The 25272-nt window shown below is 40.9% G+C and overlaps 1 protein-coding gene across 1 annotated transcript in view; it reads right to left on the reverse strand.

The window, feature by feature from the left end:
• IRAK3 (interleukin 1 receptor associated kinase 3) overlaps positions 1-25272 on the reverse strand; it is a 49562-nt gene that overhangs the window by 8621 nt on the left and 15669 nt on the right. Inside the window, exons 2-8 of the mRNA XM_082738259.1 lie at positions 24683-24865; positions 21795-21859; positions 21117-21171; positions 19478-19629; positions 15691-15755; positions 9783-9897; positions 8728-8846 (exon numbers count right to left, since the gene is read on the reverse strand). Of these exons, the coding sequence (XP_082594385.1) occupies positions 8728-8846; positions 9783-9897; positions 15691-15755; positions 19478-19629; positions 21117-21171; positions 21795-21859; positions 24683-24865 (754 nt within the window). The remainder of the gene's footprint in view (positions 1-8727; positions 8847-9782; positions 9898-15690; positions 15756-19477; positions 19630-21116; positions 21172-21794; positions 21860-24682; positions 24866-25272) is intronic.

The following is a 25272-nucleotide window of genomic DNA, read 5'->3' on the forward strand; positions in this document are numbered from 1 at the left end:
CGAAACTGAAGCCCTTTCTTTTCCCTCCAATTGCACGACCTTCTCTTTCTTTTCCATTGAACCCAGGCAGAACTCAGAGACAGTATTAAAGGTGGTTATTGCTTTTTGATGACTTCATGAGTCCTAGGCTCTCCATGTAAAGGCCCAGCCAGTGACCCATATTCCCGCCTTTAATGTGAAATTTTGTCTCTAACCAAACCAGCACAACTTCCCTAAGGCTGAGTTTCCTCCTGGGTAAAAGATCTGAAAAGGCTCGCCTCTCGGGGTTATTGTAAGTATTAAATGAGAAAATGTAATCAGAAGTCCTGCTACACAGGGAGGGCCCTGAAATATACTCTGAAGGATGTAGGCTGGCCTTTGTCCATCCTACACCCACCCTAAAATCCCAGGAAACTGGTTGGGTAGCTCTAGAGGTTCAAGGCACCAGTCTGAAGTCACCGCAGTACTGAGAGACGGATGCACGATGACCCTGGAGAGCTGAGGCTCCTCGGGTGAATTAGTGTCAGGGCATCTGTTGAGTTCCAGAAGACTTCCAGAGACCTTCTGACCTGACTAAAGTAACATTTCCAGATACTCCAGATCGTGGAGAGAAACATAGAATTTTTGGCATAAATGTGTGCATGCACATCTGTACACATGCGTGTAAATAGGTGAATGTTGGGGTTTAGAGACAGTGATGGCAAACATAATTAATAGGGCAAATTTAAATTTATGTACTATTTCATTGTGCTGGCAGCCCTGAGAAAAAAAATGAACCTATCTGGAAATTTTAGAAGAAGGGAGACATTCGGGGGAAATAGGGAAATCTGAGGAAAAGCAATTGCTCGTGTCTAAAATGGTTCTGAAAAACAAAAGTACGTCTTTGGAGGTGCAGGGAGAGGAGAGGGAGGAGGATTCATTAATGAAACAATCAACCAAACAAATGGACTTTGCATTCCTGGCAGGTTTTACAACCCTACCAAACACAAAGCTGAGCCAGAGTCCTGGCCACACACATCAGGTCTGGGGGGTAAATGTAGGCGGAGCTTGGGTCCTCAGGCAAGGGTGTCAGGGTTGTAGGAAGGGGCCTATCTGTGGCTTCTGGCCTCCCACCCAGCCGCTCAGTGTTTCTAGTCCCTCACAACGGGAATTCTCCACGCATTAACTACCACCATCCATCTCTGATCATTTTCCCTTTTTAAAGAATTCCTTTTCAAGCATATGGCTTTTCCCCTCCTTTCCTTCCGAAACCACCTCCCTTGTATGAAATGCTGTTTGACTTAGCAGGAGACACATGGCAATACGGACAGAGAACATGATCTTAGAGGAAACATTAGAAACGTTCACTGAGATTATCTCGGCTTTGGAAACATTAACAGGAATGAATGCCTGGGATGAAAAATGCCGAGGATAAAATGCATTTCACTTTAAAATCACTCATAAATGTGAAAACAATTAAGCCGGCTAAGGGATAGGACGGAAATAACAAGAAGGTTTACTGCTTTCAGATGCTTTTATGTGATTCTGTAAGTCAAAAACATCTTCGTTTCCCGAAGAACAGAGACTTTGCCAAGAACAGAGACTTCAACTCTGCAAGATTCTTTTCTTTAAATCCTTTTCCTCCTTAAATTCCACCATCTGGAAGTGAATTTTGTTTTTATAACATTCTCTTTGAAGAGTTCAAATTACTAAGACATTTTTGGGCTAACTAAACCACCAGACTTCTTGAAAATACCTTTGAAATGTGGGCTTGGCTTCCTCCTTGGGTGTTCTACAGCTATGTCCTCAGTGTCTCCTTAGAAGACTAGTTATTCTCATTGCTTGAACAAGATGAAGATTCCCAAAATAGACCTCCAGGCCTAATCTCCCCTAAAAGTCTGCTGCCTACTGCCATTTTCACTAGGCGCTCAATGTCAACATTTCCCAAGTTTGCACTCGTGATGGTTTCTTCTCCTGCCCAGTTTCTCCGTCTGCCCAAAAAACCAACATGCTCCCAGGAATCCTGGCTCAGAACACTTAATCGCTTAGTAAGACCGTGGTTGTTGGACCCACATAAACCTGGAACCCTACCTCCTTCACCATCTGCAGACACGGGATAGAGGCCGATTACAAACCTCTCTAAGTCTGCTTTCTCCTCTGTCACACTGAGATAAGACCAATGATACCCAAACTCAGGGCTGTTGGGAGGAGTAAATTATTCAATGAGCTTTTATGTCATGTCTAAAGTCAGGCTGACCTTCACTGAGTTCCTTAATCTGTCTGCAGTTGATCAGCCCCCCTGAATCCATTAGCACTCACCAAGGCAGTCTGCGTAGGCAGTGCTCAATACTGTCCATCTGGGGACTTTCTTTATACTGTTCCCCTCACCTGCAAGGTACCTATTTTCATATTCATTCAAATGAAATTTTATTTTTCATTCAAATCCTCTTTGCAGCCCAAGATTCACTTCTTCCCTGAAGTTTTCACTCTGCTACCCTGAATTCCAGTGGTGTTCCTTTCTCCAACTTCCCACTGTGCTGCCCCAACAATACCATTTGGCACTTACTCAGAAACCAGCTTATGTTGTTTACATAAGCATAATGCTGAGTCCATAGGCAATATCAAGCAAACATGTGTTGATCTGATCAATTTGTTCATTAAGAGAATTTGAAACCATAAGCGGACCCACACCACTCCCTCGATGGCAAATAGATGGCCCAAATGTTGCCAAAGCATCTTCCAGGTTCCTTGGCAGACATCACTAATTGAGTTCAGAATGCACCCACCCCAGGTTCCCTTTCAACACTGCAGGTGGGAAGTCATTACTAATCCATCAATGATGGAATGTGGGATGAAAAAGATTTGTCTTTTTTTTTTTTTTTTTTTTTTTTTTTGCAAAATAGCTTCTTAATGGCAGAGCCAGGACTAAAGCCTCACCCTCCTTTTTTTTCCATTTGCTACTCTTTCAATTTACCATAGCTGGTTGAAAAAAACCTTTTTATACAGCTACTCATAAAAGATAAGAAACTCTTGATTACCAAGCAAATGTAAAATGAAATTCATCTTGTGTTTCCTTGGAGTATATACAGATAATCATAGTGGTAGAACAACGGTTAATGGGCAAGTTACAGGAAGACAGATTTTAGCTCAAAATAAATGAAGTTCCAGGGGGTTAGAGATGCATCCAAATGGAGTACTAATAACGTGCTGTGCAAGGGTCCAAGGACAGGCTGGACGAGATGCTTAGAGACACTGTCCATGACGTGGGAGGAATGAGAGCTTACTGCCAAGCTTGGCCCTGGGCTTCACACTCATTACCTCACTGCCTCCCCCTAACTCTGGGAAGAAGTGCAGAAGTCACCTACCCATTTCCAGACAAGGAGTTTTACTTTATTATAACAGTAGAACATAATCCTTAATTAAAAAAATTTGAAAACATGATAGAAAAGGAAAAAACAAACCATTCGTGAAAAAGCCATAGTCTCTCCATCTAAATTCATAGTGTGGTATGTTTTAAGCTTTTTTTTTTTTTTTTTTTAAGCTAGGCTCCACGCCCAGCACAGAGTCCAACACAGAGTTTGAATTCATGGCCCCGAGATCAAGACTTGAGAGCCAAGAGAAAGAGCCAGTGGCTTAACCTGCTGAGCCACCCAGGCACCCCTTAATCTTTTGAAAAATTCATGAATTTGTAGTTCTGCAAAGTCATAACTGTACACTGTATACTAGTTCAATTTGGCTTTTTAAACTTCATTTTACTTTGCGTGCATTGTTCCATGTTATTTCATACTATTAAAAACATTATTTAGTGATGTCAAATGATATACAGAAAACTCTCCTGCGACTTATCAATCTGAGGTCCAAATGAAGAAAAGAAAATAAAGGTAACGATATCTTCCTTTTCTTACTCCATCAAAAACAGAGCGCTGACTTAATCTTAGAAAAGGTCACTGCCGAACACCTTTGGAGATGTCTTTTTTCGAGCCAATTATTAGGGCCGTGCAATAAAATGACATCTCTCCTAGAAGTGGCCTTTCCTTCCAAAGAATGAGAAAATGTATTGGACACGGGCAGAAGAATAGAAATCTCAGACCTTCCTCAAAGCACTAGCCTGCACAAACAGGGACCAAGAATCAGGGATGTTGAAATTTAAAGCAAAGTGAAGAGTTCATTTGAAAGAATCAGGAGGGTAATCTGGGTCAACCAATCCACATTCGGTCAAGACTGCTGGAGGCTGAATGTCGTTACCATTAGGCGTTCAGTGCCCCGAATGAAAGAAGTTGATCTCATTCCAGCTTCTAGAGAACAGGTGCACACAAGGAAAGGGGGAGGGGGAGGGTCTACCCATAGTTATAGTTGGTACTAATTAACATTCTCGCTGGCAAGCTCAGCAGAAAGGCCAAGAGTTCATTGGCCATAGAAGGGACTGATTTGCTCTGGAACAGACAGTGACACACTGATGAGCCCTGTGAAATCATAATCTCAAAAAAATGCTCACAGCCCCGGAATGCCACACCCTGACACATGCCCAAGCAGGCATAATTGATAGATGGTTATGTTTGAGTCCTCGATCCCTTTGGAAAACTCAGAAAGGCAACAACCCTCAGCAGCCCCTTCACCACCTAAAAAACATAAAATGTGCTGGTAGTGCATATCCAGTTTGAATTCTGCCTCTTCCCTGAAATTCTCTGTCTCTGACCAGATCTCTTTTGGTTGCTCTGTATCTGTGATACTGTTGGGCACTCTATTAAGCCACTGGCTCTTTCTCTTGGGCACTCTGTAATTATTTTATAGTTGACCACATCCAGACAAGTACCTGAGATACTAGCCAGGAAGAAATAGCCTCCTTCTAAGGGTGAGACATCGTAAGAGACTCCAGAATCTTTCTGTTCTCACCTACAGTCCCAGGAACGTCTCAAGAGTCCCTCCAGCCTGTTTAGCATGCAACCCCACTGTAGCCCTGCCCCCCACATTCCTCATCCCTCCCAGGAGCCCTTTCCTTCTCCAGTCTCATCCCTTCCTCTCCAGTCAACCCATTTTTCTTGCTTTCATTAAACACTCTTTATTTGATCTTTCCATTGAACAAATTATTGCCTCTGTTAGGAATATTCTCTCTTGTTCTTTCAACCAATCCACTGCTATGACCCATCTCCTCAAAGGCTGGGCTTGGAACTCTGCAAGTAGAATGACCCTTCTCAGACCAGGCAGGGCTTCTCTAGCGTTGTAGCGTATTATTTTCTGTGTTGGTGTTATCCCTCTGCTCACCAGGTGGAACCTTCATGGACAATATCATGACCACCCGACGTGGTCTAATACAACACTCTCCATACAACAGATGTTCCCTAAATATTTGTAACCTAAAATAAACGTGATGTTCAAGATGTTCAATAAATAAGAAGTTGTTTTTCTTAAAACAGAGCTTGGTTTGTGGGTCCTACTTTCCAAACACAGTAAGCGAATGATGGAAGTGAATGCCATGCATAGAATGTTTGTGTTCCTCTCCAAATTCATAAGCTGAACTCCTAACCCCCAGTGGAATGGTATGTGGAGGTGAGACTTTCAGGAGGGGAGTAGGTCAAGAGGGCAGAGCCCTCATGACTGGGATAAGTAACCCTATAAAAGAAGGCCCAGAGAGATCCCTTGCCCCTTCCACCCTATGAGGACAGAGGAAAGATGGGCACCTATGAGTCAGAAAGTGGATCTTCAGAAGACACAGAATCAGCTGGTGCCATGATCTTGGACTTCAGCCTTCAGAACCATGAGCAATAAGAGTGTGTTTAAGTCACCCACTTTCTAGTATTTTGATTATAGCATCTTGAATGGATTAAGAGCGGTAAGCAAACGGACAGATTGGCCATGGTATCTCTTAGCCTTTGCCATGGGCTTCCTACCACATCTCCACCAATTATAAGAGAAGCCACCATTTGACCATTTGATAAGCACAGTCTCTTTGCCAAGCACCATATGTAGTTTATGTCACCTAATCCTAAGAGATAGATGCTGTTAGTCTTTTATTAGCATTTTGCACAGAGAAACACTGAGGCTTACAGAAATTAAGCAATTTGCTCAGAATCACAATTAGCAGAAAGTCGGTTTCTTAAATCAGATGTCTCTGAAACATTAGGGGATAGTGAGATAAGAGGAAAGGATGGGAAGAAGGTGAGTGGGGAGGGAAGCAGATGAAAAAGAAAATTCATCTGGGTCCATTCTGCAGAGCACGAGGCAGTCATCTCTCTCCCCGGGACGACAGTGACTGCAGGGGTATGGCCCAGATCCTCCTTAGGGAGACAAACCCCAGCAGGGAGAGGTGGCTGCTGACGGTGCACAGCTAAACCTCTATCTGGAACCTGCCCTTGGCTGAGGGGAGCTACCTCATCCAAGTCAAAGTCCAAGTCACAGTCCCACACAGGGCTGGTCAGACTCTACCACCATATCCCAGCTCAGCTTCTCCAACTGCCCAATTCTGCCTTCCTTCCTCCCTTCCTCGGTCCTGTTGTTCCTGTGGGGGCACCTGGGTGGCTCAGTGGGTTAAGCCGCTGCCTTCGGCTCAGGTCATGATCTCAGCATCCTGGGATCGAGCCCCGCGTCGGGCCCTCTGCTCCACAGGGAGCCTGCTTCCCTTTCTCTCTCTCTCTGCCTGCCTCTCTGCCTACTTGTGATCTCTGTCTGTCAAATAAATAAATAAAATCTTTAAAAAAAAAAATAAAAAAATAAAACCCTCCTGTGGCCAAGTCATTCCTTTCTGAGCCTACTTCCTGGGAACGCGCCTGAAGACACCTATCTACAATGAAAAAGTGGGTGTCAGACCACTGCCTGAGCTCTCACCTAATCCCTGCAGAAAGAGGCTTTGGGGCACATCCCCAGCTGCTGAAAACCTTGGCCATGGGCAGGGACTGGATGTGTAGCTCTCCATCCTGACGCTCCCTTGGTGGCCTTCCCTGTCTCCCTCGTCTGTCAAGGACCAGAACCTTGACACTCTTCTCTCTTTTCACCCTTCTCTTCCATCAAGTTCCATATTCAGGAAAGGATGTGATGAGCTCAGTCACACAAAAGAAAAATTAATACCATTAATGCATTACCCCTTGGGACGGAAAAGAAGCTAGGCTTACTTTAAGTTTAAACCAAAAGAATATATGCACAGCAATATTCCAGATATTTATTTATCAGATAAAATACTGGGCTGAGTTGGCGGTGAGGTAGGTGGGTCGTTTCTGGTTGGGGGTGACCACCTCAGCCCTTTGGGACAGATCCCTGATTCCATTGCTGTGCATCTCTGACCCAGGTCTCCTGAGGGAGCACCCACTCTGTGCTGATTCTCAGCAGAGTTGATGAATTACCCCAGCACCATGGGAGCAGACACCTGTCTGTGGTTTCTGCACACACCCAGGACTCAGGAAAAATCTAGTCTTTTGATACGGAGTTCATTCCACCAGAAAAACAAAGAAGTAAGCAATCGGTCCCTCTTTGCTCAACTCAAAAGCACACTAAAAGCTTTTTCAAGATACCAGGAGATGGTTCAGAAGAGGCAGAAGCCTTTTAAATTCAGTCATCCCCGCTTCTCAGCCACGGTGCATTTACCTACTTTTGGACAGATTAGAGATGAAGGGCACACAGGAAAAATCCACCAGGGGGATTTTGCTACAGAGTATCTACTCTCTGTCTGAATGATTCTTTAGGTCTCCTGAAAAAAAAGGATGGAAGATGTTGCTTCTAATTTTCTCGTGTCTCAAAAATGAACACCGGGAGTTGCTGCTTGGCTTGTCACAGATGAATACGTACAGCTAAGAGCCTTTAGGCTCAGTGGAATCATAAAGACACTGGAGACTCAGGGACAGAGAATTTTAATTACCGTCTACTGTCTACTGCTGTTATCTTGCTTGGAATCTCTGTTTAAGTCACTTAACCTTTCCTTCAAACTCACTTAAAAGGGAAAAAGGGAGAGTAATAAGGTTCATTTCAAAGTTTAGTGTCAGGAATAATTACACAAATAGTATCTATTCTACGCTGTTCATTAATAATTCCCAAAGATAATATAAACTCTCCCTTTGGCCATATAAATGTGGCTTTTTAAATTGGGTAGATAATTTTCATTAATAAAAAAAAATGTGAATCACTGTAATGTACACCTGAAACTAATTGGGTACTATATGTCAATTATACTTCACTAAAAAAAAAGTAAGGTTGTAAATACTTAGATGAGAATTTCTTTTTTTAAAAGATTTTATTTATCTTGAGAGGTTGCGCATGCACCTGTGGAGGTGGGTGGGGGAGGGGCAGAGGGAGAGGGAGAGAGAATCCCAAGCAGACTCCACACTGAGGGCGGAGCCCGACACAGGCTGATCCCACGACCCTATCCCACAACCCTGGGACCATCACCCAAAGACCATGACCCAAGCCAAAACCACGAGTCACCCAGACACCCTTCTTAGATGAGAATTCTTTTTTTTTTTTTTAAGATTTTATTTTTTTATTTGACAGACAGAGATCACAAGTAGGCAGAGAGGCAGGCAGAGAGAGAGGAGAAAGCAGGCTCCCCGCTGAGCAGAGAGCCCAATGCGGGGCTCGATCCCAGGATACTGGGATCATGACCTGAGCCGAAGGCAGAGGCTTTAACCCACTGAGCCACCCAGGCGCCCTTTAGATGAGAATTCTTAATCCTTACACACATACACATACCAGGGAAGCTACAGGTAGAGAACAGTGTGAAGTCTGACTCACCCATGATGATGAAAGGGGCTTTTGGGTGCCACCTAAATCTCTGGGATAATTTACCTTGATACACTGCCGCAGATGACCAAGCATGGCTCCATGTTGTGCAAGTACTGAATGGCTTTGGAGGTTCCAATTAAAACACTGATCCGAATGTGCCAAGGGAGTGGGGCCGTGTTACCCTAAAAAGACAGCAGTAGTTGGTATGGGAGTGAAACGTGTGTCCTCATTACATAGGAGTGTGCCAGAAGAAAAGCAGATGATAAGGCGGGGAAAGGCTAGGCAATGAACACTTTGGTTTCCCACAACCTATTTGTAATTCAAGATACATTTTCCTCTGCTGCCAACGGTACCAGGCCTTTTTATAGCCAATGGAAATACCCAATAATTTTAACATTAGCTTAATCAAAATATGGCCAGTAACTATGTTTAAAAGTTCACTAATAAGGGGCACGACATGGCTCAGTCAGTTAAGCATCTGACTCTTGATCTCAGCTCAGGTCTTGATCTCAGGGTCAGGACTTCAAGCCCCACATTGGGCTCCACACTGGGTGTGGAACTTTAAAAAAAAAGTTCATTAAATAAGACTTAAAAATATCTGTGGCCTAATAGTGTGGATTATCAAGAATAATGTTTTTATTCTTATCCTAACTGAAATGTAACCTATTCAGAATGAATTTTTAAACTTATCTTTCAAAGACATGAGAAATCAAGGCGTGTATTCAACCGCTTTCTCTTTAAGGAGTCTGTATCACATTTATGTCTATCCTTTGTATTGAATGGTACTTTGTGTGAAGTTATGCAAATAAAAATTATCTAAGAAATAAGGGTAGTTGATGTAAACTCCTTGGAGATATGGAAGCGCTAAGGAGTAAGAGCCCAGCAAATCATTTGGCCACCGTGCTGCACAACACACCACAACTTGGGTATTTAGGCAGTCTTTTTTAAGAGTAAAATATTAATGGATGAAAAAGACTTCTACTTCCTTGGGAAAGCCACTGGAGGCTATCCCTTCCTGTGAATCCATGTTGGCCTCCTAGATCCCACAGGACGTTTCAGCAGCTTCTTCAGGGCTTCAGGGGGTCAGAGGGCCAGGGAGAGTCATAGGCATGACTTACTACACACTGTAATCTGTCAAAAAGGGATCCATTTCTCATATATGGATAAACCAGGCAGAACTTCTCACTCTCTGTAAAATAGGCAGCCAACTCCAGTATGTTCGGATGATGAAACCTCGAAAGAAAAGATATTCAAATCCATCAGATTGTTTATGCAAATAGGAAATGAACAGTGCTGTGGTTTGGGGGTGATAAGGTGGGATGGGGAATAGGTCTAAAGCAAAACATAAATTTGGCCAAGGGAGAAGTAATCTCATTGGACACATAGCACAGATTTGTTTCCCAAATTGGTCTAAAGAGATCTAACAAACACTAGCCACTCTGATTGATTGTGACCATGCAACTATAAATAAAATACCCAAATATAAGAGAAAATTTAAGAAAGTAATGATTTCTGGAGATTTGGCAGTCTTAGGAACTTTATAATAAATAGACGACACTATCTGATATTAAATTATGTTTATCAAAATTGTTTATCAATGCAACTTATTTATTAAGTAAAGAAATATGGTACAAATGAGATTATTTATTTCCTTGTTTTAGGTACGCTGTGTAAGTCACCAAAATAGAAGAGTTCAGAAGATTGTTTTCATTCGTCCATTTAATCATCCATTCTGTCAGATACTGTGCGAGGCACCAGTCACACCGCTAAAGGCTGTGACATCCAGTGTCTTTATAAAGCTGTACAGTTATCTAAAATTCATGTGATTAATAAAGTCTGATGTTGAAGAACATGTCACTGATTTTTAAATGCCAGAGTTCTGTCAGTGTAGCAGACATTTTCAGACTCCTTTCTTTTATAACTCTATTTCTTTTTTTTTTTTTTAAAGATTTATTTGAGAGAGCGCGAAAGTGACGGAGAGAGAGAATATGCAAGAAGGGAAAGGGGCAGAGGGAGAAAGAGAATCTCAAGCAGACTCCCCACTAAGCATGGAGTCACATGTGGGGCTCGATCTCACAACTCTGAGATCATGACTTGACCAGAGCCCCAGAGACGGATGCTTAACCAATTGAGCTACTCAGGTGCCCCAAAACTCTATTTATTTATTTATTTTTAACATTTTTATTTATTTGGTTAAGACAGACATAGAGAGAACACAAGTAGGGAACAGGATCGGAGGGAGAAGCAGACTTCCCACTGAGCAGGGACCCGGACACAGGGCTTGATCCCATGACCCGAGCTGAGCCACTCAGGCACCACCCCCCTCAACACTATTTCTTGAATGCCTGTATCATCACTGTGAAAACCAGTAGAACTCAGGTAACAACTATGAAATACAAAATGTAAAATTCACCCATACTGGGAACTCAGTTCAACTTAAGTCTTTACTGGATGCCTACTATGTTCCAGGCATGCTCAGGGATATTAAAATAAGCTTTTTTTTTTTAAAGATTCTATTTATAAACACTTATTATTAGTTTCTTCAATAGCAAAACTGCCCTATAAAACGCACATACGCACACATACACACACACAGCTCCAGATTTCTTTTATTCCTCCCTCCTTAAAGAAGTGTGTGTGTGGTGTGTGTGTGTGTGTGTGAACATACACAAACACAGACATATTTTTCTTTTAAATATGGCAAAAAATGCCCGTGACCCAAAATTCCTACACCTACTATAATCCAGACCATCATTGTACAATGAAAAGCAAGGGACTGAAAAGGAATTCAGCTGGCATATTTGGCTGCCGAAACAATGGATCTGTACCACTATCTGGGAGTCCTGCCCCTTAAAATAATTCAAAGAGACAGAAATCTTTTTGGATAGCGGATAGCAGACCTCATACAGACACAGCCACGGCCAGGTGCTCTGCTCTCCTGCTCTGCCTGCTTGCAGAGCAGAAACGACCATTTGCTTATTTTTAGATATTACCAATCCAGCAGAAAATTGGACACTGTACCAGTTAGTGAGGTATGGAAGGTGGGGCAGCCGTAGAAGAAGATTTCTGGCTTCACATCTACAGACGCTTCTCACCCATCCTTTCACTGCAAGTTTTTAAGTTGGTGGGATTTTAGGATTACATAGATCCGAAGGTCTGCAGATACAAAAGCTTTAAAATCGTTTTGCCACATATTTGTGAGTGCCTGCTGCAGAGGAAACATGATGCAGGGCCCCGCGGGGTGGGAGAGCAGGCACACTCGAGTGGCAGACAGACCTGGGTTTGAATCTCTGGTCTTCTTAAAGACCAAGCTGTGAACTTGGCCACGTGAATTAGTGTCTGTAAGCCTGTATCTTTGCTGCGGTCGCAATTATGTCTCTCCCCCACACCCCTCCTCTCCTCTCCCACCCAGCTCCAACATCGAAGCCCTAACCTCCAATGTAAAGGTGTTAGGAGAGGCTTTGGGGAGCTCCTCAGGGTTAGGATGGGATCCCTCACAATGGGATTACAGCCTTTATAAGAAGAAATACTGGAGAATCTGCTCCCCCTCTCTCCACCATGTCAGGACAGAATCAGAGGGCAGACATCTGCAAGCGACCATCCTCACCAAGAACCAGATCAGCCTTGATCTTGGACTTCTCAGCCTCCAGCAATGCGAGAAAATAGATTTTGTTCAAGTCACCCTGTCTCTTTTGTGACGGCAGTCCTAGCAGATGAACATTCTTCAACTTAAACAATAATTAAGATACCCCTTCCCAAGTTTCTTAATTAAATTAAGTGAAAAGTTAAATATTTAGCCAAGTACCGGATCCTCAAAAATTATTAGCGCTTCCTCTCCCCTCGGGAAAGAAGCGCAAAAAGGAATCAGAAGCCACATCTCAAGGAGTTTACAATTCTGTCTAAGGGACAGGGGTTAAGCGATTCCCTTAATATTGAACTAAAAAAAAACTCACTTTCAGGTCTTGGCTTGGATGTGACGTTTTCCAAGAAGCCTATTCTATTGCCCAGCCCCCAGGTCACCATGTTCCCTCCCTCAGCATCCTCTATGTCCCCATCTTACCCCTTCATTTACTGAAATTGCCTGTTGACTTATGTACTTCTCTCCTAACCCCACAACACGCAGCATGCTCTGAAAGGAGAGGGCTGCACCTGATTTATTCACAAGTAAATACCTGAGAAGAAGACTGAAGATGATTTAGGAGATGAGTTGGATCAAAAAGGTAGGATCTACTTCATCTTCCTCATCTCCAAAATAGAAATAAGGGCAGTATTTACTTCACAGGATTGTTGTGAGGATTAATGAATTACTACATGTAATGTAATTGGTATAAAGCCTAAAACTAAATAAATATTAGCAATATAAGTAATAATAATAGCACACCAAGAATATTCACCATCATAGAGTTGCCAATTCTCTCTAAAGTCATACATAAACACCTCATCAGAACAAATCCAAAAGGATCAGATGTATACATGTAAAAAATAAAACCATAAAAAGACTTGAAAAAGCCATGGTAGAATTATTTTATGATCTTTCACTGGGGAAGTTCCTTCAAACTGTGATATAAAATTCAGAATCTGGGGTGCCTGGCTGGCTTAGTCTAAGTGTCTGCCTTTGGCTCAGGTCATGATCTTGGGGTCCTGGGATCAGGCTCCTTGCTCAGCGGGGAGCCTGCTTTTCCCTCTCTCTTTGCCTCCCTCTCCCTCTGCTTGCCACTCTCTCTCTCTGTCAAATAGATGGGTAGAGTCTTGAAAAAAAAATATATAGATTAAATTCACTACATTACTCTGAAACCAATACTACATTATATATTAATTAATTGAATTTAAATTTAAAAATTCACTACATTAAAACCATTTCCAGATAGCAAACACTAGAAAAGGCAAAGACAAGTTGTCAATCTGGTAAAAAAAATAATCTCAAAACAGAAATAATGTGAATTTTCTCTAATATATAAAATGCTCCTACAAATCATTAAGAGAAATGCCAACAGCCTAATTTTTTTTTAAAATGGGCAAAGAATAGTATCAGATATTTCATAGAAAATGAAGGTCTCTATTTTTTTAAAGATTTTTAAAAATTTAGTTATTTGACAGAGAGAGAGGGAGAGAAAGAGAGAACGAGTGCACATGAGCAGGGGCAGAGGGAGAGGGAGAAGCAGGCTCCTCGCTGAGTAAGAAGCCTGACGTGGGACTTGATCCTAGAATCCTGGGATCATGACCAGAGCTGAAGGCGACTACTTAACCAACTGAGCCACCCAGGCATCCTGGAAGGTGTCTTAATATGTGAAAAGATTCACCCATAATAGAAAAAGAAATTTAAACCACACCATAGAAAAAATTCGAAACCATTTTCCCTGAGCACATTGGCAAAAATTATAAGTCAAGCGGAGAAAGACAACTATCATGTGATCTCCCTGATATGAGGAAGTGGTGATGCAACATGGGGGCTTAAGTGGGTAGGAAAAGAATAAATGAAACAAGATGGGATTGGGAGGGAGACAAACCATAAGTGACTCTTAATCTCACAAAACAAACTGAGGGTTGCTGGGGGGAGGGGGTTTGGGACAAGGGGGGTGGGGCTATGGACATTGGGGAGGGTATGTGCTTTGGTGAGTGCTGTGAAGTGTGTAAACCTGGCGATTCACATACCTGTACCCCTGGGGATAAAAATATATGTTTATAAAAAATAAAAAGTTAAAAAAAAAAAAAGTTAAGAATAAACACTATGTTGCCAAAAACATGGGGAGCCAGGAACCCTTGTATATGTAAATTGGTATGTCTTTTGGAGGACAGCTTGGTATTATGCAATGCATATAACCATTAGACCCTGCAATTGTATTATGGGAACTTAGATGAACTCAAACAGGTACAAAATAACATATATGAGCTTTTCTTGTTGCAGCATCTTACTTTCTAATATTAAAAGATTAGAAAAAACCTTAAAAATCCATCGATATGAGAGTGGTTAATTAAATCACAGTACAGCACACCATGAATGTTAAAATAAGCAAAGTGAACAATATATTTGCTACCCCTGGTGTGAAAATAAGAAAACAAAATACATGCATGCTTATGCATAAAGTATCTCTGGGAGGAGATACAGAAAACAGGCAACTGTTGCCCTTGGGGAAATTGATGGGGTAGTTAAAGATAATAGTGTGGAAAAAAAAAATCTGTTCTTGGTTTACCCTTTGGTACTTTTGGAATTTTGAAATCGTCCAACTTATGACTTATTCATTAGCAAATAAATAAAGTTGAACTATAGAAACCCTCTGCTATTACAATTTGGGTCTTAGTTTTTGGTTGACTAAATGATACACATTAAATTTTTATGATCAGACTTTTAATGTGTTGATTTCTGGTCCTGGGGATAAAAGAAGGATTTAGCACAAAGTCTCCTCCACCACCACCCACTTCACTTATTGCTTTAGAAAACATCTGAAAAGAACATTTTCTTTTCATAAAGGGTGATGAGTGAGCTCTATAGGGTTAAGGGCCTTCGCTGAGCAGATGCACAGCTGCAGATATGAATATATATGAAAATGAAGTCATTTTAGTTTGTCTCCGAGGACACCCGGGCTCATGAATGAATTCCCAGAAAATAATATGCACATCAAAAGCAGTTGATTTCTTTGTCTAAACTCTCTTCCTGCAGAGAGTTATATGGATGAAACAGTTTCTGGACTAAAATGTCTCTAAGGAAGGGGGAAATGGTCAAATATATACAATTCTCATGTTTTAGGAGTTACTTGACCTTGAGCCACGTTAGTCACACATGATTTCACCCACTGCCTTGTGACAGTTTCTTGTTAAAATATGTTCAAGTGAATTACGCGAATGGTCTATTTTAAAATGTATTCTAAGGAAAAGACTAAAGCAGATGTCAAAAATGTACCCGGTGTTCTCACGGCCAACCCACATTTATTACATGCCGACCATGCCAAACATGGTGTTCTAGCATCAAAGATGCACAAAGCTGAAAAACAGGCACAGACGGAGAAATTCCAGACAAAATATACTCACAGTAGTAAAACTTCAAGCTCAGATAAAAACCTCTTCCATTGTTTCTTACACTGCATTTTTTTCTCCTAAATATCGTACAGAAAAATGAGGAAAAAAAAATTAAGGAAAGGTTCTCTATTTCTGGGATTCTTAACCCAGGGCCTATAGCCTTCCTGGAAATTAGCTGCCCTTTTTCATGTAAATGCATATAAATATATCTCCGGGGAGAGGATCCCTAGCTTTCATCAGATTTTTATTTTATTTATTTATTTATTTTTGGGACAGAAATTCCCCACTTGGTCTCACAAAGAATCCAGTTTGTTGTTGCTATATTCCGGTTAGAAGTGATTTCACTAATTTGCCATTTCTGGTTTGGGTCGTTTGGAGATGGCAACTCTGTTTACCTTTGTATTGATTTTGAAAAAAAAAAAAGAAAGAAAGAAAGAAAAGGAAAGGTCTTACCAAGACATTCAGAAATAGAACTCCAAAGGAGTTTCAGAAGCTAGCTCAGTATCTGACACATGAGTATTTATTGACCAGATTGATGAATTCAGTATTATTGTATGAGCACCTACTCCTGGTACCGGACATTTTTCTTGATGGCTTACACCTGATGTCACTGCCATGTCTCCACATCTCCGGTTCCTAACTTCTACCACAAAAGAGTTAAATATTCTTAGGCTCCATCAGCTATAAGTTTCTAAGACTGGCCAGAGTTTTTAGAGCTCTGTCCTCAGGAAGAAAGGGAGAGAAATCCAATAGGAATTCTGGAAGCTATTTTCCAAAAGTTAATCCAGGAAGTCAGAAACAGTAAACTAAGCTAAAAAATCATTTTCCAGGACCACTTTATGAGAATTTACATTTTAAAAAGCCATTGTCCCGGGAGTCAGGTGTATTGGGTCTCGGTCCTATTTCCAACACTCAATATTTGTGACTTTTTGTCACTTAACATCCTTGAGGTGGTTGTTTTCTTAATCTGAAAAATGAAGGGGTTAGTTTTTTTGTGTTCATGCTAATTTAGCACTCTTAATGCTCAAAGTCTGGTCTTCTGTGTGTGAGGAACATAGGCTTCCCTGGGAGCTGGTGAGAAATGCTGACGCTCAGGTCCTGCCCAGGTGCGCTGAATCAGAATCCGCATTGTAGGATCTCCAGGTGATCTGTACGCACCCATCTAACACATCTTGTACATTTCCCCACTTCTGTCCCTTGAAGACAGGTTACTGAAGTTAATGTCCCAATTTTACAAAAACACATTTCTTTAAAAACAAATGCTCTGTGGCTAAGTGTTCATTAAATTATCGCATCTTTCCTGATGTGTGTGTAGGACTTTATACAGTCTTTGGTAACTTTGTCAGCTCCTGTCTCTTTACCCCTAGAGATTAGCCACTAAATTCATGAAAAGGACATACATGCTTCATCCAATTCACCCTAATGAACATTTATTGAGCAACTTTCATGGGTCAGGCCCTGTACGAGGCTCTAGGGAACAAAGATAAGTGAGTCTCTTTCAAGAAAACCATCAAGTTCATTGGGAGAGGTGGGTGAAGAATCAATATTAGGAGATAATGCTGTGATGCTGTGTGGGCACGTCGGTGGGTCACCAAAACTATACTGGAAGGCAATCAAGGAAATGAGCGTTGTGGGACAGGAATTCTGGGACAGGAAGCAAAGGAGATCTAAAGGCAATGACATTTCATTCTGAAGCCAGACTCCTTGAAGAAAAAAACCCAAAACCCAAAAACCTCCCAAAAGGGAGTGTGAGTTTGTGGCAGCCGCAGAGAGAAGAGGAAAGCAGATGGCTGGAGCCTTTGGGGAGGTGGCCTTGGGGCTCAACCCTGAAAGACCATACAGATGGGGGAGGGACATGTGACCCTAGGAAAGAGGCTTCAGTTAGGCCACCTCTAGAGCAATCTCTTGAGTGGTTTTACCAATAGATGGTTTCATATCTTTTATCTTTTCAATTTTTTTTTTTTAAGTAGGCTCCATGTCCAACACAGGGATCTGAACTCACGACCCCAAGATCACGACCTGAGCTGTAATCAAGAGTCAGACCCTCAACTGACTGAGCCACCTAGATGCCCCAATAGTTTCACTCCTTTATTAGAACGTTCATCTCCTCAGGAATCTTGAGATGCCCATATAGAATTAGTGGGCAAAAATGCACTTTGGGGAACTGGAAACATCAGGTTAATAATAAAAGAAAAAGGGGGGCCCATAATCCAAGCTGCAGAGGAGGAATGGCTCAGATCCATCCTCTCCCCTACTTCCGCAGCTCTATCTGACTGGTCATGAGATTTGGTCCATTTCACCTCAGCTCTTAGACATACCTTCTCCTTGCCTCTGCCCTGGCTCCCCAGACCTGGGTCTCAACACTGGCTGCACATCTGAACCACGGGGGGAGCTTTTCACCAATGCTGATGCCTGCCACTGTCCCCAGTACTCTGACCTAACCTGAGGCCACTCACTTCAGAAAGCTCCCAAGGTGACTCTGCTATAGGGTTGAAGACATTGACTTAAGCCCCATTCATGTCTTCATTATACATCTTAAAAATTCCTCTTTTTTTCATTTCATCTCCTATCCAGCCCTTGTCATCTCTTCTCCAACGCCTCTACCAACTTCCAGCCCATCATCTAACCTGTAATCTAAGTTTTATTTCAAAAACACAATACGTAGTCTTTTCACTCTCCCACATAGAAGCAAACCACCCACATACTTGACCGGTCATTCCAGGAGCGCCTGCCGCAAGCTTCCCACCCCCAACGCCAAGCTCTCCTCCACCAAATGATCTGTTATTTGTAAGACATATGCCGCCACACGCACACCTCCAGGCGGCTGCACCTGCTCTTTCTTCCGCCCAGAAAGCACCTCCCGTCCCTCGCTGCCTGCCAAAGCCATAGTCATCTTTCAAACTCCAGCTGAAAGGTCACTTCCTTTCACCCACTTTCCCATGTGTGTGTTGCAGAAATGTGTAAGGAGTAGTTCCTCTGGGCCAGCCCCTCTTCCAGGTGCTGGGTACACCCTGGGCTGGTTGTCTCCTGGGCTCCCATGACCTTCTCTACAAATCTTTCCTCAACTGCTTCTCACCCTGCAGGTTCACCTTGTCTTTACCTGACCGGTTGTTTGCCCCAGAAGACTGAGCTCCCTGAGGACAGAATTATGCCTTAACTGTCCCTGCCCAGCACCCAGCTCAGCAAGAGTTTAATAAAGGCTTACTGACCATTGACTAACAATGAGGATGAAGAGCAGCTTTCTGGGGGTCTGTTTGCGCCCCTATCTCCTCCTGACTCCTGAGTTTGACCTTCCAGTACCCTTTCTGCTTCACTGCCGGTGGCCGCTCAGCTTTCTCTTAAGTTCCTACTCCGATCATTGCCTTGCTCCTCCTACCCGAAGTCTCTTTCTTCCAGCCCTCCTGAACCGTGATAACCGTGATACATGACAGTTTATAAATACCAGCCTGTGCCTTAACCTGGGAAGCTACCTGGAGAGGACACTGCCCATCCTAAAAAGAACAAGAGAACCAGAGCAGACCAGCACAAACGGCCAACGGTCCTGCAAGTCTTTTCAGTAAAGTCCCCCTCCTTTGACACATCTGGGGATGGGAAGAATTTCCCTTCCACATTCCTAGGAGACAGGCATTCATTTCACAGTCTTTCTCCAGTCACCTGAGCTCATAGATCTTCTTTCCATTTACGAAACTTTATTTTCAAATATACCTCCTTTCAATGTTGATGAAAAGTGACACATTCTAGTATGAAATATGAGCAAATAAATGGAATGGGTATCCTGGGATAGTAATTCTTTCCATACCTGTTTAAATAATTTAATGGCATAGGTTTGGTTTTGGATCTCTGCTCTGTAGACCTCAAAAATCTCCCCTTCTCCAATTAGGAAGTCTTTGTGGAAATTTTTGGTTCCGTCACTGATATCTTGAAAGCTGATGGAGGATTTAAACAATATTCCTTAGGAAGGAAAGGAGGGAGAATAGAAGTTACTTTTTCTCTTCTTTTTTTTTTTTTTTAAGATTTTATTATTTATTTGACACAGAGAGATAACAAGTAGGCAGAGAGGCAGGCAGAGAGAGAGAGAGAGAGAGAGAGAGAGGAGGAAGCAGGCTCCCTCCTGTGAGAGCCTGATGCGGGACTCGATCCCAGGACCCTGAGATCATGACCCGAGCCGAAGGCAGGGGCTTAACCCATTGAGCCACCCAGGCGCCCCATTACTTTTTCTCTTCTTAAGAATCAATGCTGCCATTATAAAGAACCAGGACTTCCATACTAGAAATACATCAGAGTCCAACAGAGAGCCAGCAGGGCTAGGCCCAGGAACCAAAAGTGAAGCCCACCATGTGCTCTCTGCCCATTTACTCGGGTCTGGTACCCACCATTCCAGAGAGCAAATGGCTTTTTAGATATCTGAACACTAGCACTGTGATTCTCTCACCCCTCCAAAGAGGTCACCCAAAGAACGTAGCTGGGGAAAGTTTTCCAAAATTTGGTTTCTTTGTCATTAGATCAAATTCACTATGAACCCAAAACCATGAAGAAAAAAAACCCTAAAACCCAAAACCCATAAAAACCCAAAAACCATAGAAGTGGAAATTTTGTTATGACTAAACAATTTTCTCCAAGCATGACTGATGGAAACATTTTTTATGAGCCAAATCCTCTCTCTTCCTAACTTACTTCCTCAGAGTAAATTAGGAAGATGTTTCAGCTTTTCAAAAAATCCTCTAAAGCAGAGATTGGGAGAAAATATTTAAAAGGTAATCAAATACATATCTACAGGGAAAATCTTAGCTAAATCCTTCCAGGCCCAATTTTGGCTGTATTTCCACATTTGATGTTTGATTTAGATCTTACTGTTAAATCTTAAAGGAGCAAAACCTTATCCATCTTTACTAATTCTCTTCTGAACCAAAGAATGGATGCAAATCTAGTGGTAAAAGAGGAGGCAAAGAGCCTTAACTAGCCATTAAAGTTTATCAGAATGATTCTCCCTGCTAATACAGTAATAAAGTTGATAAGGAAAATAACGGGATTTTCATAGTGACCTTCAGCATTGCTCTACAGGCGTCTCTAAAGATCTCTGCAAGGGCTATGGAAATTTCTAAAACTATATTAAACTCAGTATAATTTTTAAATGTTTTCCAATGACATATAAAAATGCAAATTTCACTAATGGAAAATATGAAACCCCTCTAAGGGAAGAGACCACCATTATGTTCCCCATTGGCCAATGGATTTTTTAAAAATATCACCATAAGATACCATCCATCAGAGTTCTGTGTCAGTCAAAACTGCAAGTATTTTAATATCCATGAAAATTTTACCCTAAACCTGCATATTAACGAATAATCAATAGGTTTATTGGTTATTTCTCCCTGTAAGTTAACTTAAAGCAAAACATGATTTAAAGTAAAAAAAAAAAAAAAATTTTTTTTTTTTACCTTTTTCATTATGTTCAGGAATACTAACATTATCCACTGTGACATGGGCTGTTTCCTAAGAGAGGAAATACATACTGAAGTAATTCCATTTCATAAGTCTAGAAAGAACAGAATCTTAACAGAAATCCAAAGCTCCCCCTGGACTATACAGTGCAGTAGAGTAGAATCTAATTTAGAAGAAATCTAGTGGAAAGCAAAGTTACTTTATTTAATCCAATAGTATTCATTGCCATACACAGTTAAGCCTTCCATACCACTGCAAAAACTCAATGTCATGGTTATAGTCAATTTTAAATGACTTCCAATGCTATAAAAAATGATTACTGCCAATTTATTTGCTCCAATAAAAACCAACAGCAACAAGCAAAATGCCAACTAAAAGAGGAAAATTAAAAACTGAATTAAGACAAATGCATAACTCATGGCGCTCTGAATAGTTCCAAGCCTCATCTATGACAGATTACCATGAGGAGAAAGCTTTTCACTCTTCAAACATTCACAAATCTCTAATTTCCTCAATCCCCAACTAAACAAAGAGTAATGAGAGAACTAAGGCTTTTCTGGCTTTAGGAAAGTACCTGCAAATCCAGCCTTTTTCTGCCTGACAGTTTCATTTCCCATGCTCAATTATACATGCAACCGAGTTCAAGGTTCGTTATCTATGCACATACACTCTACCTTGGGTAACATGTTTGGAAATCCATCTCCCTGATGCCTCTGTTCTGAAGGATTCACGGATGCTCCTGAAAGAGAAATAAGGGGAGCTAGATGCAGAAAAAATTGATGTCTCTAATAAGCAGGGTTTTTTTCTGTCTTAGACAGTGAAAATAAACACCTTCCTAGTAATGCTAATTTCTAAAATTCAGTGTCATTCTCTGAATGGTAACAAGTATGCATATGTGAATAGCTTTCTAAGGATCAAAAATGATACAAACATGCTTTTGTTCACTTAACACACAAAGACCTACCTTAAATTATTGTTAGATATCATTAAATATATTAGAGCATAAAGCAGAAAACGGAAAGGAAAAAGCAACACTGTATCAGCTTTTTGCCCATATATTTTGAAGTTTTACAATCATGGGATTTTATCTCCCGAGATTAGTTTATTTTTTATCCCATTTTATGCCTTAAGGTGTTAGAGATGTGTGCGTGTGTGCGTGCATGCACACGTGTGTGTTCAACCACAAATACCTACCACCCCCTCCTGAATACACACTGTAATTTTTGTTTTGTTTGAATTGAGGCAGTCTGTGTAGCTTCCTACAAAAGATGAAAACTCTGAACTATTTCACTGTCACATCTGACATTTTTATTTAGACTTCAGAAAAATTTTATTTCATCTAGTTTTTCTTAGATTGTATTCTAGTGTTTTCAAAATTATTTTGCTTAGAAGACTGACAACAAAATGGAATCAGTTAATAACAGACTTTTTGAGCAAACTATAAACCAAAAAGACCTGGCAGACATTCTCTAGAACATTCCATCCAGAAGAATATACACATATTTCACACCTGTACATTGAACAAGCCCCAGGATAGACTGTATCCTGTGCAATAAAATGAGCCTCAATAAATTTGGAAGGATTGAAATCATACAAAGCATATTCTCCGACCACGATGGACCTAAATAGAAATTCATAACAAAAGGAAATTTGGGAAATTCACAAATACATGAAAATTAAACAACAAATCCATAAGCAACCAAATTAAACAACAAATCCAACCAAGCAACCACTGGTGGAATCTTCTGGAAGGGTTGGGAGATGCAATGAGTTCAGGATGAACCAATGAGTTCAGATGAAATCACAAAGGAAATCAGAAAATACTTTGAGATAAGTGAAAATGAAAACAAAACATACCAAAACTTATGGGACACAGTAGAAGCAGTGCTTAAAGGGAAGTTTATAGCTGTAAATGTCTACCTTAAAAAAGAAGAAAAATCTTAAATCAAGAACCTGAATTTTCACCTTAAGGAACTAGAAAAGAAAGAGTAAGCTAAACCGAAGGAAGCAGAAGGAAAGAAAGTATTAAGATTACAGTGGAAATAAATGAAATAGACAACAAAAGCAAAGGGAAAAATCAATGCAACCAAAGTGGTTCTTTGGAATTATCACAAAATTGACAATCCTCTAGATAGACTAACCAAGAAAGAAAGAAAGAGATTCAAACCGCTAAAACCAAAAACAAAAGAGGAGACACAACCACCAACCTCATAGACATAAAAAGAATTATAAGAGAAGGTGATGAATACCTGTATGTAAAAAAATCAGATAATTGAAATGACAGATAGATTCCTAGAAATTCACGAACTGCCAAAACTAACTCAAGAAGAAACAATCTGAATGGATGTATTGCAAGGAAAGAAACTGAATTAATAATCTATGATTTCCCACAAACAAAAGCACAGGTGAATCCTACCAAACATTTGAACAAAATTTAACATCGGTTCTTTACAAATTCTTCCAAAATAGAAGATGAAGTTAACAACACCCAAATCATTCTATGAGACCAAGGACTAAAAATATGTCTGGATGAAAAAGCCAAAAGAATAAGGATGCTGATTCAAAAGAATTTTCAGCCTAAGAGCCCAGAGTCTGTAAGGTAAGACCCAAGATCACTCTTGTTGAGGTCAATAAATCTAAAGGGGAATAAACAGAACAGGTGACATTAGTAAATTATTTTATTGATAAAGATGAATGGAAAGAGCTTCATGAGCTTTACTTATCAGGTTGCTCTAAATGGAAGGCAAGACACAGCATCAGAAACAGACAGGAGGGAAAGGTTAGGCCACTGTGAAATGGATAGCAGATAAGTATGGTAGAATTAGATGCCATGGCATAAACACAGCAGTAAAGATAAAAGATACATCCCAGGGTTAGTCTGTAGGTATCATTTGCCCTAAAATACAGTGGGTGGGGTGGAGTGGGTGGGGCATGCCTGGGTGGCTCTGTGGGCTAAGCTGCTGACTCTAGGTTTTGGTTCAGGTCCTGGTCTCAGGGTCCTGGAATGGAGCCCTGGGTCCTGCACAAGGACTATCTCTCTCCCTCTCTCTCTGTCCCTCTCCCCCTTTGTACCTCGCACACACGTGTGTGTGTGAGTGCTCTCTCTCTCTCTCTCTCTCAAATGAATAAATAAATCTTCAAAAATAAAATAAAATACAGGGAGGGGAACCCAATTATATTTTGACTTCTAATCATATAATAAAACTAATTATAAAAGTATATTTTACTCAAATATTGTGATTCTGGTTATGATTCAAATAGGTTCAGAGTTTTGGGTGGAGAACTGATTCTACACTTTAAAACATATAGTTTCTAAGTAAAAAATTTTAAAAACTGAACAAGTGGTAGAAAGGAATGTGTTGTATAACTTAGGCAATAAGGAAAGAAAATAACAACAACAACAACAAAAAGTAATAAAAGCCTTTAGAGAAAGCCTCAGGTATGGAATCAAATGACACAACATGACCAGTCAATATCTTGAATAAAAGGCAATATTTATATTTAAAAATTACATCGCCCCAAAATGGACCAAGAGCCACATTTAAGAATCAAAAATGTTTACCATGGTTTACAATCAAATGGATGGCTCGATGATGCCCCATCTCCTGAAGAATCTCTAAAAGGTCTCCGATGGTCTTGTTTTTCTGTGCCCAGGACCAAAGTAATTCTCTTGTTCCACTTTTACCTTGGTCTACATATTTTTCAATATGACGAACATCCAGCCAGCTGTTTGAAAGTCGCTCCGCTGTGGAAATTGCAATGGGAAGAACCAAAAAAAATATATATATATATTAATAATAATAATTTTTTTTTTACTTTGATTGGGATACTTGTTTGGGGGTATTTTATCTATTTATTTCATATTATTTATACTTTTGATTTTGAACTAATTTCAGCATCTACTTCCCACCCAACTTCCCATGTTACCATTTTACATTACCTCGTACAATGTTCAGAACCAGTCATAACTCAACTGCAGACCTTATTTTATGTTCACCAGTTCTTTGTACAAATGTCCTTTTCCTGTTCTATGATCCTACCCAGTTTCCCACAGTGCCATTTGTTGGCACTTCTTTTTTTTTTTTTTTTTTTTTTTATTTATTTATTTGACAGAACGAGATCACAAGCAGGCAGAGAGGCAGGCAGAGAGAG

Source organism: Mustela nivalis (assembly GCF_964662115.1).
Source record: "Mustela nivalis genome assembly, chromosome: 7".
NCBI lineage: Eukaryota > Metazoa > Chordata > Mammalia > Carnivora > Mustelidae > Mustela > Mustela nivalis.